General features: G+C 38.4%; 1 protein-coding gene across 3 annotated transcripts in view; it reads left to right on the top strand.

Annotated features, from left to right (window-relative positions):
• osbpl6 (oxysterol binding protein-like 6) overlaps positions 1-15384 on the top strand; it is a 53207-nt gene that overhangs the window by 17393 nt on the left and 20430 nt on the right. For all 3 annotated transcript variants that reach the window (XM_046053901.1, XM_046053904.1, XM_046053903.1), the window contains exon 2: positions 2446-2692. In XM_046053901.1, the coding sequence (XP_045909857.1) occupies positions 2546-2692 (147 nt within the window). In that variant the 5' untranslated portion in view covers positions 2446-2545. The remainder of the gene's footprint in view (positions 1-2445; positions 2693-15384) is intronic.

Genomic DNA, 15384 nt, shown 5'->3' on the forward strand with positions numbered 1-15384 from the left:
GTTTTTGTTTTGAAAGGCATTTCAAAGGTGTGAAAAGAACAAGTTTACATGTACTGTAGCTTTGAAGTTTTGTATCTTTGAAGTTTTGTGTGTGGGGGCGCGTGGGTGTGTGGGGTGGGTGTGGGGTGGGTGTGGGTGGGGTGTGTGGTGGGTGTGTGGGTGGGTGTGTGGGTGGTGGGTGGGTGTGTGGGTGGTGGGTGGGTGGGTGTGTGTGGGGGGGGTGTATGTGTGTGTGTATGTGTGTGTGTGTGGGGGGGTTTCATCTGCTGAAAACCAAAACACCGTGACTTATTGACCCTTTTGCAACACCGGGTCAAATCTGACCCGGGAAGACCAAATATGGAACACATTTGAATAAAATACCCACAATTCAGTGAAAGTAGTGATCATTTTGTTTGTTTGTTTAGAGCGTAGTGTGGAAGCATCCATGTTATTTTGGTGTAATTTTATGAAATAAAACCATATTTTTCATACAAAAGAATTTCAAAACAGGTCAAATTTGACCCGAAGATAACACAAGGGTTAATTTCCTCTAAATGGGACCATAATTAACTAAATGAATATCGTGCTGTATCAAAAAAGACTCCAGTGAGTGAGACCAGAAACTCACAAGGAAAGTGTTCTCTGAGTTAATAAATCAAGTGAGAAGTAGAATTGTTAAGTCCAAAGCAATCGAACTTCTTTTTGCAACCAGGGGATTCGCCCCCTGCTGGACATTTGAAAGAATACCGGTTTCAGGCTATTCCGCATTTGCTTCACTTTTTAGACCCGGAGGTTACTGCTTGGTTGAAACCAAAGATTATTTTCATTATTGATTAATCATAAAATATCAGAAAACAGTGAAAAAAGCTTGTAAATGCCTGTGAAAATATTTCATCATCATCATCAGATGTCTTGTTTTTGCATGAGCAACAGTCATAAACTCTATCCAATTTACTTTACTGTAAGACAAAGAAAAGCAGCCAGTTCTCCCAGTTGAAAAGCTGGAACTTACAAAATTTGGGTAAAATTACCTAAATGGCTTATCGAATATCTAAATAGTTCATTCGTTCACTCATTCATTTGCTGTAGAACAGGGGTATTCAATTAGAATTCAAAGAGGTCCAGTTAGAGAAAATTTACCGAAGCAAAGGTCCGGAAAATCAAAACGACTAACTTGCGTTATCATTCAGTACCATAACGTATAGTTGTATCAACATATGTTTTTAGTCAACAACGGACTGTCAAATCAAATTATGTTTCAAGAATATTTACTGTCAGTTTTCACATCAAACTGGAGGGATAATAAATAAAAACTACTCTAATAATAAATTCTAAATTTAAATGAACTAAAATAAAGTGCTTTTTAGAGAAAATGAAATAAAAAGTGTAGCTTGAAGTGTAGTCTTAACCAATTTTATAATAAACACTCAACACATCAAATGAATAGCTGTAATGCCTCGTCTTCTCTTTCATTCCCTCTTATAAACCTCTTTCCTACTTTCTCTTGTTCAGTGAGAAACTTGAGCTCTAGTTAGTCCTGACAGCTAGCATTGGAGATCTATGAGATAATCTGGTTTTGAACTGCCCGTGGGAGGAATGTACATGCAAAAATCTGTACATTCTTGATTAAAAGCCATGTGAAATCTCTTTCCCCTTTTGTCTCCTCAATTCGTGTGTTTCCAAAATGTCTCTGGTGAATCTCGCGGACTCGACTCGCAAGCATCGGAATGCACAGATTTGATTGGCTGAGCAGCATCACATGAGACGATTGGAGCACATGCGATTGGTCTGTGAGTTTCCTGGGCCACTAAACCAGTACAGTAAATGCTACAAAAGCTGCGCGGGTTAAAACAGAAATGCTCCATCACGAGGTAGTAATTCTCAATAATAAATCAGCTGTAGGTTGGCTGTCTGGACAGGACAGCGGCTGGGTCCGGATCCGGACCACGGTCCGCCTATTAGTGACCTCTGCTGTAGATCAACTAACTGAAGTTGGTGGGCGGCGCACAGTTAGTCAGTACAGGTTACAGCTGAAATGATGAGTCCATTACTTGATTCATCACTCAACATAAAAATAATCAGCAACTACTTTGTTAATTGTTTCCGTCATTTATCAAGCAAAACTAATTTTAAGAAAATTGATACAATTTCTCAGGTTTCTGTTTCTCAAATGGGATGATTTCCTGCACCAATCTCATAGCAAATATAATGCAACCTCTGCTTCAAAGAATAGCTCAGGGCTCGACTGAGCATCTGTCATTTACATTAACATTGATATTGATGGAGGATAGTTCTGAAAGCCTAGGAGAGGCTCATTTCTTCAAGGACTAAACTAGACTAAGCATTGTTTGATTAGTAACAGTGTGACGTTGTGTCAAGTATAAACAACAGTTCTGCAATGGAATGGGGAAGGAGAAGTAGATAGATGCCATAGTAAAACTTCCTGACCCATTTGTTTTTCAGATGAACTAAAAGCAGTGAGTGTGAGAGCGTGTCAGAGGATGTTCCTGATCTGCGGAGCCCAGTGCTGAGGAAGGTCAACGGAGCCCAACCGGCGCTCACCATGTCTCACCACCAACATTACCATCGAGGCCCCCATAGCCGCACCATGAGCTCTGAGGAGAGGAGCTCCACACCAGTCAACAAGACCTCCACACCGGTTCACAAGAGCGCCTCCTCCTCTTCCTCCTCCCAGCGCGACAGCCGGCAGGTAATTGCCAGGGCATGGGAGGAATCCATCTAATTGTAGTTTCAAGTGATAGCTGCTTTAAATGAATATGACTTGAGCAGAGGCAATATAGGGAGGAGAGAATATTATTTTGGGTTGCTGCAGTCTTATGTCAGTGCCATCCTCTTGTGAGACAGTTTATGCAACAGGATAACAGACAGATAGAAGGGAAATGGGCCTGTCAGGAAATATTTCAGCAGTTTTAGTGTGAAACAAAAACAGTCAAAAGTATTATGTGATGACCTAGTCAGTTTTTAAAAAAGCAGCAGCCAGCATCACCATTTGAAGTTAAACGAATGGAGCTGTCCCAGTTTTTCTCCACAGACCCTGCGTGTGTTTTGTGTGTGCAGTTAGTGGATTCCTTGTACGGCTGCCCTTGACTAAATTCTTTCTTTGTTGACTAAAGCAGTACAGATACTGTATGTTTTTAATCTTGTTTTAATCTGCCTCTCTGCACAGCAAAACACATAGCCTCTGTGCTTACGCTGTACAGACTGACCGGTCAGAACGTGGTTCAAACAAGATGACTGCATCTTCTCCAATCTTGCTAAAAACAGAAATGCAGCATTACATCATAAATTCTACTGTTAACTCAAAGCAGGATGAAAAAAGACATATATTGACAGATGGCTGTTGAAGTTTCAGACTATATCTTTTGCCAGTCCTGCAGTGAAGGTCAGTTTTATTTCTCTCACAGCACAGTCTCAGTCAAGACTTCGGTAGTCACACCAATATTGCTCCAAAATTTCAGACATGCCAGAAATCCATCTAATTGTCCAATAGGCAGATTATTGATCGTTATGGCAAATAATCAGGTGTTGTGACCCCTCTAAAATTGAACAACAAGCAATCTGGCAAAAATTCATGGGATTCCTTCAACTAATTGATAAGTTAAATTTGCCAAATTGGTTCTCTATTTTCCCTCTGCATATGAATTCAGGCATACAGAACAATCTCCTCTGACAATGACTAATGATTAATACTTTATTCCCTGTGAAAAGTCCATTAGTAAAAAGACTAATTAACTATCCACCCTAAAAAACCTTATCAACTCACTAGATGACTAATCAGCCAAGGCAGGGCAGCCCTAACTCCCTGGTTAGTAATGAAAAACCTTGCAGAGGCATGGCAAACAATGAGATACACTCTTATTTCACAGTTCACAGGACAAGTGCTTAAACTTAACCCCGGCAGTGAGCCACCTGAAGCCATCAGCCCTCTTTACCTCACTGAGCTGCTGTGTCACTCTGGCCGCACAGAAACAGGACACTGAAACTGGAATCTCTGACATCACAGCTTTTCCGTCTGCACTGAAGGATGAATATTTCATTCAGGGACAGGCGTAGGTCTGGTGCTCCACTGAACATGTGGCACACTATGGTATGCTGTGTGGGAGACCAGCTTGTGTCTGTGGGAGATGGCTCTGTGAGCAGAAAAGGGAGTTGTTTGAAAAATGCGGCCTGTTTGAAGCACGCAGACGATGGCCTGCTGCTTGATGATGTAGGCAGTTAATCCTTACAACTCTTCTGTTCATTGTTCCTTTCTTTCATGTCGCGTACTTGCTTCTGATAACAGTGCCTTCATGGGTGAAAAGGTTCAACCCATTTCCCAGATGCTCCATAATCTTAAAGCCAGCTTAATCTGAGAGCAAGGTTATCTGTTGGCACTTCTCTTATTCATCTCTTTTAGTGTGTTTAATGAAGTTAGGTACTAGCCAAAGAGGTAGCCACCAAGATAGCAACAAATGAAGTCTTTGTCTAGTAGATTCCCTTGATGTTGTACACCTGCTTTATCAAGACCTCAATATAGTCATCAGCAAATTGAAAGAATCAGCAGCACATCAAGAATTTAACTGGTAATTAGTTCTTGATTGTTGCAGCTGTTTTGTGTTATGACTTAGCAGTATTAGCTAAATGATGCCGTGGAGTACCTGTGGGTGATGCAGACACTTGATGTATCATCTACAAAGGCAGGTGTGTTGTTCAAAAACACAGTTAGAGTTACTCTTTTGTTCTAACAGTTTTAGCTCATAGCCATTATAAAAATTAAGGAAAGGACATGTCTCAGTACATTTTACAGTATACCCGCGGGGTCTTAAAAGTATTTTTAATCAGTCAGTTGTTAGAAAAGGAAAGAAAACGTCTCTGACGTGTTACTAACGTTAGCTCAACGACTCAGAATGGGCAAGTGAAATTCAGAAAGCCAGAGATACGAACAAGTTGGCGGCCGAGGATGAGGGCAGTGGCGCTGGGGTTAGCGCAACAAGCTGAACGGCGTGCGAGCTGGTCACACTGTGGCGAGCACTAATGGAAAAGCAGAGCTGGAAGACGTGCTGAAGGTTACTGGTCAGTGAAAGTTACAACAGCAACGAAGAGGCAGCTGTGTATGAGACGAGGACCATGTCTGTGTGTCAGCGTTGCGCTGCTGTTGTAGGATAACGTTATAGGAATGGAAACATCAAACTAATGCACATTAAACTTGCGCCGATCACCAGAACAAAAACAAACCGAAGCCCAACTCCTTATCCCCGCTGCTTTCAAGCCAATATTGTATGATACTATATTTCAAGCAGCCTTTAGATGCTTTAGAAAAACAGAACAGGATGAATAATGACTGAAGCTATTGGCATATTATATTACATTAACTTATCTAGCCAAGGTGTAACTAATTGCAACAACTCATACCACACAATTTGTTAGTATTTTTGATTTCACGCATTTCATGGGTGTCATTTACGCTGGGGATACTGGGGACCATCACTTTTTTTTAAACCATTTGTTAAATATGTTCTGAAAGATGGCTTGCAACAAGAAATGTTAAAAAAAAACTAATGAAAATACTTTGAGAAAGGTTTATTTGCACAATAAGAAAACATGCAATGCAATTTAAAGATAAAAGAAACAAATCTGAATCACTTTATTTAAATAAAGATAATTCTACCATAAATTGGTGCAGAAAATGACTCTAGAATGCAGGAAATTAAGTGTTTAGTGCTCAAAATTTTCTAGGGGACCCCCAGACTCCCATTTAAATATATTTCAGCATTGAATATTTCATCAAATAGTGTTACAATATCTTCTTGTCTTGTTCTCGTGAAGCAATATTGTGAATTGTTCATGTGAGCTAAGTGTATCGTCACACCCCTAATCTGAACCCTTGCCCGCGCCATTTTTCAACACAAAGTGACGTCCTTGATTCATTTTATCTTATCAAAGTACAAACACACCCCAAGCTATAGTATGTTAAATATGAATATATTATAATAAAATGTTTTATTAAATTCATGTAACTTCGTTAGGCTTAAAATTAATACAGATTTTCTATTAAACAGCAGTAAAGTTGGTATTAAATTTCATCCTAGGTGGTATTAAAAAGGTCTTAAAAAGTCTTAAATTTAACTTTGAGAATCCTGGGGGTACCCTGTTTTAAGAAACGGAACGAAAGTATGTTTAGCCTCCATAATGTGACATATTCCCAAGTGAAACAGTGGGTGTTGCAGGGTTTAGTTATGTACTTTAATGAATACACTACAAAACAGCGCTGCAGAGGACTCCAATCAAATCCAGTCCAACGTTATTTATAAAGCACATTTAAAAACAACCAGGTTGACCAAAGTGCTGTACATTGACATCAATCAATCAATCAATCAATAAATAAAAAGCAAATACGACCATGTAATAGCAAGCTAGCATTTGAAGCGCTTAAAAACAACCTTGAGAGTCTTAAAATCAATCCTAAAATGAACTGGGAGCCAGTGAAGGGAGGCAAGAACAGGGTTGATGTGGTCTCGCTTACGAGTTCCAATAAGGAGACGAGCAGCAGCATTTTAAACCAGTTGTAGTCAAGAGAGGGAGGCCTGGCAAACACCTGCATTTCAATAATCAAGGCGTGTTGTGATAAATGCATGTAAAACCCACTTGAAATCAGTGAAGGATAAAAAGGTCTTTAGCTTAGTAAGAAGCCTAAGTGGAAAGAAACCAGCTTTTACAACAGAATTGATCCAGTTTAAAATCACAGTCCATTTTAACGCTAAGGTTTTTTTTTTAACAGACCTAACATAAGGTTCCAAAGGGCCCAGGTCCTTTTGAAAGGCATCAGAAGCACCACAGGGTCGAAATATCATAACCTCAGTTTTACTCTAATTAAAATAAAAAAAAATGTAAGGCCGTCCAGGCTTTGATATCATTAAAACAATCTTTGATATCATAAAAAAAATGTTTTGAGATCATTAAAACAAGCTACTACCATTTATTTTAATGGGCAAGAAGATTTGCTAATTATGTGCGTAAAAATGGAAACTGATGTTATGTTTTTTTAAGATTGATCCAAGGAGAAGCAAATAAAGGGAGAAAAGAATTGACCGAAGAATCGAACCCTGGGGAACTCTACATGTGAGGGACACAAAGGATGAAATGGAGCCACCGAAACTCACTCTAAAATCTCTGCCTGACTAATATGACCTAAACCATTCTAAGACAGTGCATTTAATCCCCACGTTGTGCTCAAGGGGAGAAATGAGGACACTGTGTCAAATGCTGCTGTAAGATGTAAAAGGATAAGAAAGCAGAATCTCCAAAGTCAATTGAGATTAAACAATCATTAAAAACTGCTTAAAGTGCAGATTCTTGCCCTGTAATTACACTTCAACCACATAAAAAATAATAATTTGCCGACTGATATGTTACGGTTGTTTAGGAAGAAGTATGTGTTTTTAATTTCGGTTATCCCTACATGTTGGTGTAAGGCTGTGTCTGCCTTTGCAACCAAAATGGAAAGCTAGTAATATTGTAATCACTGGCAACACAATCTCAACACAAGCTGTTTTTAGTAGCTGTTCTGGACCTTTTGATTATATCACACGACCTTCCTTAGGATATGGAGTTTGCCCAGTTTCCATTTTTCACTTTCATGTTGGCTTAAAACCTGGGATTAAAAGTTAATTCTTGACCTTGGGAACAGTCATTTAGAAAGATCCATTTAGTAGCTGCTCTGGAGCTTTCAATCAAATTACATGATCATCATGTTGACTGGGCAAATCTTGTGATGTGCTCATCATGTGTGAAGCTTGATTGAACTACTCCTCCCAAGGTCAAAAATAGACTTTCATAAATTTGTATTCTAAAATAGATTATTTTACAAGTGAATCTGAAAACATTGCTGACTGATTTATCAGGATGTATCCAGCATACTTAAGTGTCTCTGATCTTTATTGACATTATTACCTGCACTTTCATTATATATTAGTCTCAATGATAGTGTTTTCCTACATCCCTGTCTGCTTAGTGTGTTCTCTGCAGGGAGTTGTCAGTGATATTATGTTGGTGGACCGCTGTAGAAAATATGCGGTACAGTACATCTTCCCCAGGGACATCCTGAGGAGGCACAGTAGATGCTGAGAGAAGACCTTGGCTAGCTTGACCGGGTCTCCTTTTTTTTTTAAGGGGAAAAAAATGGGATTTTGTTGGGGGAAAGCCCTAATGAGATCCAGCCCCCATTTTCAAATCAATACATGTCACTTTCCCCTCTGCTGACGACTACTGTTCACTCTGGAGACCCTCATGAGAGCAATTAGAGGCACCATCTACAGTAAGCACACACAAACACACACACACACACACACACACACCTACACACACGTTGATTCAGGATGTCGCTGCAACTATCAATTTCTTTTCTTGCTGCTTGTCGTTTCCTGGTTAGATAAGATGCTTTCAGCTTTAAGATAGAAGGGGGAATAGGTCATATCACTCGCTTTCGTGGCAAATATTTAAGAAAGGTCCCTTTTTGATTTATGAGAGTGGAGAAATCAATTATGTGATTATCAGTTCTAAGATCAGATAGTGGCTGTTTTCATGAACAGAACACAGTGATGTTACTGTAGATAAAAGAATAATGAAGCACTTGCACTGACAACTGCATAAACCATTGTTTCTTAAAAATTAAATTTAAGAAATGAAATGTGTTCATTATATAACACATTATCATAGTATCTAATGTGCAGGTTTAACATGTCTGATAATTTTTTTTTTTCAGCACCAACAGACCAATTGAGATGATCTTGATAGAGAACAAAAAATACCAGGAAAATTAAATGTGTAAAAATCCATGACACAGCCTGTCCAAGTGCTGCCAGTCTTTCTATGCATATTTTGCCATGATCTTCTGCCTGACATAAACCACCTTAACTGCTTTTAACTCTATATTGCTTAATATGAGGAGATGTGGTTTAGATTCAGAGTCAGATTGAAACCAAAGTGATAATGTAATTTTCTCCAAGGATAACTAGTTATTGGTCTAGAATATGGACTGAATAGAAAACAAGGTTGGGCCCCTCTCATCACAATGTATAGATGTTGGAACCACTTGCTAAATGAATGTTTTCCTTTCATTATCATCATTTAAAAAACAAATGTATTTAATTGTGTTAAGATTGTGTTCTAAAGAACATAGATTAAAACCATTTGTTATTATATAAATACTGCTGGTCTACATATGGTCTCTTTTATACATCGGCCTTTTTTCTATTCCTTTTTCTTGCTATTTTCAGTTGGCAAAAAAACTCAACCCAAGGTCCAAAAGCTTGTAAGTGGACCATGAGTGAAGATTTTTTTTCTCCCTTAGTTATCCAAATATCTTTTCACTGAATCAGCCGCAGTATCTCTCCTACAGATCAGCATGTCACACATGTGGACTGTAGGCCTGAATCTGAGCATGAGACTGTGCTGATGCACAGTCTCTTGGGGTGTTAACTTCTCATCCATGTGGCAGCCCACCCTCATACACTTAGCTTTAGTGCTGAGCCATCTAGACATTGCGGTAAAATCCATCCTTCCAACAATTCCTCTGTGGTTATTAGTTGCTGGAATATCATTGTTCAGTGAGGTTTGTGGAAGACGTTGTAGGAACATGTTAGTTTTGCTATTGAGGAATCGGGTTTCACAGTGCAGTATATTCTTACACGGTATATTCTTACGGAAGTACAACAGGAGACCACATACTGTGGGTTGCAATTTTAATTATTTAGTATTTAGTATTTTGTAGAGAATACACAGCTACTTAGCAATAAGGCAAGTTATAAAAAACTTGGAATGTCTTAACTCTTAAGATTGAATGAAGGTCACTTAAAGTATAAAGAGGTTATTTAGAGTTTTATCAATTTACACTCACAGATTGCCGCAGGCATCAACCACCTCCATTTCTCCACTACCTTCACCTGTTGTCCCTCCCCACACCTAGCCACCATCTACCCTCATTCATAACCTTTATTTACTCAGGTAACAGAGACAAACGTCACTAATTAGATTCAAAGTTAAAGTTTAAAGTCAGTGGGATGAGAGATAAATAATTCATTTTATTTATAAGGCACAGAGCAGTGGAAGGCAGTTTTCCCAAGTTCAGTGTTTACCTAAGTGGATTCTAGAGTCACAGTCCTGGGATCTGTTCTCATGAGCAGTGGTTTTCGAATTTGAGCAGATAAGTGATATGCTGAGGCAGCTTTTGCAGGAGAACTTGATGAATAAAAATGACTGAATATAGTTCTTGTTGTTGCTAGTGAGGACCAGCCTACTTTTCACAAAGTAAATAGTGATAGTCAAGCACATACATGATGGTACAGTCAGTTTCCTGTTCTCAAGTCGAAAACCGGTTTTATTATGATGTAACAAACACATTTTTCACATTTTCACTTTCTGTAAGTTTGAGTTGAGTCATATGGAACAAAAAAATAATTAGGTAAAACTGATAATGGACGCTCTTTAAAGAGCCGTTGAAAAGTCATCAGAGGGTCTTAAAAGGTTGTGTGCTATATGTTTATGGTTAGTCGTTGCTGAAACTTGAGCCACTCAGGTTTCAGCCTTGTATAAATAAAAACTATAGTTAGCCATAGTTGCAGTTGTTGTATTTTATCTGTAATCTCGAGTTAATTCTCTTGTTATCTCAAGATAACAAAGTTGTTTGCAACTAGGGCTGAAACCAAACAATTATTTTCACTATAAGGTAGTTTTCTGATTATTTTCTTGATTAATCCATTGTCAGGTTGGGTGTGCCGGGGCACACAGACATAGTCAGACTCGTACAGCTCAAGAATTTATTGTGCATAAATGAGCTTACAGGCAGGCAGACTGGCAACAAACAGGTGACAGGCAGGTAGACAGATGCAGGGCCATATTAAAATGTCAGTGAAGCTTAGTGCACTTGCGTACACAACAGGGCGTTCAAGGCAACCACCAGTTTCCATTAAAATAAAGGTTTTGCTTTGTTCTTCGACAATCAATAACATCTTTTAGTCTAAAATGTAAGAAAATTGTGAAAAACAATTGCATTTTTCCCGATTCCAAGAGGACATCTTCAAATGTCTTGTTTTGTCCATCTAACAGTCCAAAACCTAAAATATTCGATTTACAATAATATAAAACAGAGAAAGTCAACAAATCCTCACATTTGAGAAGCTTGAACTGACAAATATTCAGCAAAAAAATGACCTCGAAATCAAAACAATTATTAAAATAGATTAATTTTGCCGTCAATGGACAAACTGATTGCAGCTTTCCTTGTAATGGGATACAGATCTTGAAAAAATAACAGGTGGTTTTCTCAACATCATGAGATAATTAAGTCATTATCTCAAGAAAACCACCTGTTGTTTTCCTGTGAAAGCAAGATATGTATTTTGCTATCTAAAGAAAACTGTTGTCTGTTGTAACAATAGAACATGAGCCCGTTATGCTGAGATAACAAGATAATTAATTTGTTATCTCCACATAATGTGAAATATTAAATGAGTTAGAGCTGTCCTTGGCTTATGTAGCTGTCCTCTCTAAATTGCGACTGAATGTTGCTCAATACAACAAATTTTCTAGCCTTTATTTTTTTTCTTTTGGGTAATCAATGATTATATAAGCCCCTTTGATTTAGAATTTCCAAGATCAAAGGGATCTGTTTCGTTTTTTTATCACTCTTTTTATTGCATTATTGTGTTTTATTGCACTGTGAATAGACTAAGGGTAAACTAGGAAATAAACTGATATTGGCTGTGTTTCATAAAAGTCCTTCAGTATTTCAGCAGTCAGCGGCATTAGAGACCATTACACTGTGGGAGAAGCAGATGTGTAAGAGAAACTTGTCATCAGAAATGCACTGATATTTATAGCGCTGATTTAGGCTGAGGCGTCTCCAAGGAGTGTTTGTCCTTCTCCTGCTCAGGGAGACCTTAACCTGTAATAGTTTGATTCATGGCAGCATTAAAAGAGTGTCACTGCAGGTGGTGGGTACCATAAGACTCGGCCTATGAAACTGACACGGGCAGACTGTTATGTTGACTTAGTTGATGATAGGGATAATACAAGTCTTTTGACTGATCGCTGTCATTTAAAAAAGAAATACTGGCATCTAACCATGTCAAGTTTTTTTCAAGGGGGACATGGAAATGAAAAGTACAAAAGCAAAAACCTTAATCAAGTCAAAGTTATCCAGTATCATAAGAACAATCGATCAAACCTTTTTAAATCTTGACGTAGAAAAGCAAACAGCCTCTGAAGTAAGTAGCCTGCCACAAGATCCTTCATTAAAGGGGTAAACTCACCAAGAGGGACCAGCTCATTCAGCTTTAAATTATTCTGCAATGAGATCAATGAATGTGAGCAGAGTGCAGGAAATCACTTTGTCGTAATTCAATTCTGTTTTCAGGGTCAAATAACGAAAGCAAATTCTCTGACTGTAGCAGTAATTTCCATATAAACCGATATCTGGCATAGACGTTGGTGTTTACGTGGAGCCAGAGGTTGTGTGGACTGATCCCCATGAGGAGTTTGTTGATTTATATCATTGATGGTTCGGATCTTAAAACGGTGCCCAAGAAAGTGCATTGAATTGCAATATTTGCAGGACGAGTCATTCTTTATTTAGTGTAGTATTGATTTATCAATTTACAGCCAGTTGAAAGTGTGTTTGTAATGCTGCATATAACACACAGGATGTTTGTCTGAAGGGTTTCTCACAGGCTGCTGCTTGTTGTCAGGGAGTGTTATGTTCAATATAAAGAAGCGGTGATGTTTTGATCATCTCACAGGCAACATTATGCAGTGGAGTAGTTCAACTGATAATGACCTAATCGTGTCCACTGTAATGAGTGGACCGCTACCTTTTATGATATGATTGCTTTGAATGGTGAGGGACATTTTGCTAATGAAGTCGAGCTCCTCCACTTCCTCAGTTGTACAGGGCCACTGAAAGAAGGGGCTGTCACCGGTGGAGAAACATGACCTCATTACCAGACAGATCTGTTCTCCTGGTCATTAGATTAAACAAGCTGTTGTCTCCTTTTGTTAAGTTTCCTGCAGTCCAAGGTCGGGTGTCGTAACGTACACCAGCGAGTCTTGAGGGTCGCAGCGTCACACTGTGCAGAAGAGAGCCACAGGCTGTTATTTGGTTTTCCAGATAAGTTTGTGAATGTTATGTTGTGGGTTTTTCCTAAAAGGCAGATTCAAGAATGAAATTTAAAATCTGACCTACTTCCTCAATGTTACTTTTATTTAGGTGCATTCCCTTTAATATTATATCAGTTAATATATTTTATTTAATATTGTACTTAACCTGATGGATAACAGGCCAAAAATAGATGAGTGCGTGTCATGTTGAGATGTTGCTGCAGACAGTACACAGTGTTAATGCTTTTTACAACAACACTGGTAGACCATAATGCAATAAAGTCAGAGGATTAGTTGTGTTGTGAGTAAAAGTTTCCACTCAACTTTTCTTGACTCTTGTTGCCATATTGTTTACACGGTTGCTTCCTCCAGCTACATGTTGAACACAATACAGTCACAGGCCTATTCCATAGGGCTTGTTTAAAGTATTTTTCTGTCATGTTAAATATTAATGATCAAATAAGTAACAATCAAAGTTAAATTTGCGGGGAAAAACTTTTTTGAGCTTTTTTAACATTTGCTTCATCAGGACTGTGTGGGTGTGGTGTGATCAGGTGTTATTCACAGTAGTCTGGCAACATTAGCAAACAATCCTAACAGCTGTCAACAACAGATTTTGATTAAAGTTGTTGCTAAACATCACCTTTTTCTAAATGAGCCCTGCCCACTCACGCTGGCAGAAAACGTAGTGTTTATGTAGGACCTCACCATTATTGTAAGAAGCTGAAGGAGGAAAATATGTTTTCAGGAGATAGATTTGATTCAAACTTCTCTAAAAACAATTAACTGTTATTGCCCATTCCTCGTAAAAAGACCATACAAAACAATTTCAGGGTAACACTAATAATAATAATAATAATAATCTTTATTTGTAGAGCACTTTTCAAAAACAAGTTATAAAGTGCTTTTACAAGTGTAATATACAATAATAATAATAATACAAATAGTACTAGTAATAGTAATAATACAAAAACAATACAAGATAAAAGCAAGAAAACATTGAAAAGACTAAAATGCACGTTTAAGATAAACATAGAATAAAATAAAAGGGATAAAATAAAGTCAAATAAGATCGGGAAAGGCTCTCCTATAAAAGTATGTTTTAAGAAGGGACTTAAAAGAGTTCACTGACTCAGCCGACCTGATTTCCTCGAGCAGGCTCTTCCAGAGCCTCGGGGCCCTGACAGCAAACGCTCTGTCCCCTTTAGTTTTCAGTCGAGACTCTGGAACAGACAACAGACCTCTGCCCGAGGATCTCAAGGTACGTGCTGGTATGTATGGGACTAAAAGGTCAGAAATATAACAAGGCGAGAGGCCATGAAGAGCTTTAAAAGTGATCAAAAAAATTTTAAAGTCAATTCTAAAACATACTGGGAGCCAGTGTAATGAAGCTAACACAGGGGTAATGTGGTCATATTTCTTTGTTCTGGTTAAAAGCCTGGCAGCTGAGGTCTGGACAGTCTGGAGTCGATCAGTAGATTTTTGGGATAAACAAGTGAAAACGCTGTTGCAATGATTAAGGACACGTTCAACAAGCTCAACCTATGTTGCATGTTTTAGCAGTATACAAACACACCCACACAACCTACACTTATTGTAAACAAGATTACTTAACAATATTTGTAACAGTAACTTTAGTAAAGTGAACGTGTTGCTCTCAGGAGGAGGTTACTTGAAGGAGCACATATTGGCACAATAACGTCCTGGCTCCCTATTGTTTTACCGCGTCAGCTGCAGAACCTCGACTAACAGTTGAACTGGTATTAGGTATCTTGAGGAGGAAGGTGTGGGTTGATATCAGAATTCATGTGGGTAATCAAGGTGTGGGTAATCAAAGTGGCCATCTCTCTCGCTCTTGTTTTTGTATAATGGGCTGCTCAATCGGCCCACAGAGCAACCAACCCGCCAGGATTTTGTGCTCATAAATAATTTTTGCGTTTTGCACATATCTATTTTTAGGGGAAAATGCAAGTCACTGTAAAGCCCTGCCTTATTACGATTGTGTTTTAACATATTGTCATTTATGCAGCAGTCTCTACTTATGAGTGCCCACAGGAGGAGTTATAGTTGTTTACACATATTAATAAACACTTATATCTGCTTACAACTACATTAGTTTATTAAATCTTAACATACTACTTATTAAAGGGAACTTAAGGTAAAGTGTTTGGGTACCAAGATGATCCAAAACTAATTTTAGTTGACCAAGAACCTTAACAACCAGTTAGTAAACTAATTGCTTATGGTGTC

Source organism: Micropterus dolomieu, linkage group LG07 (genome assembly GCF_021292245.1).
Source record: "Micropterus dolomieu isolate WLL.071019.BEF.003 ecotype Adirondacks linkage group LG07, ASM2129224v1, whole genome shotgun sequence".
NCBI classification, from domain to species: domain Eukaryota; kingdom Metazoa; phylum Chordata; class Actinopteri; order Centrarchiformes; family Centrarchidae; genus Micropterus; species Micropterus dolomieu.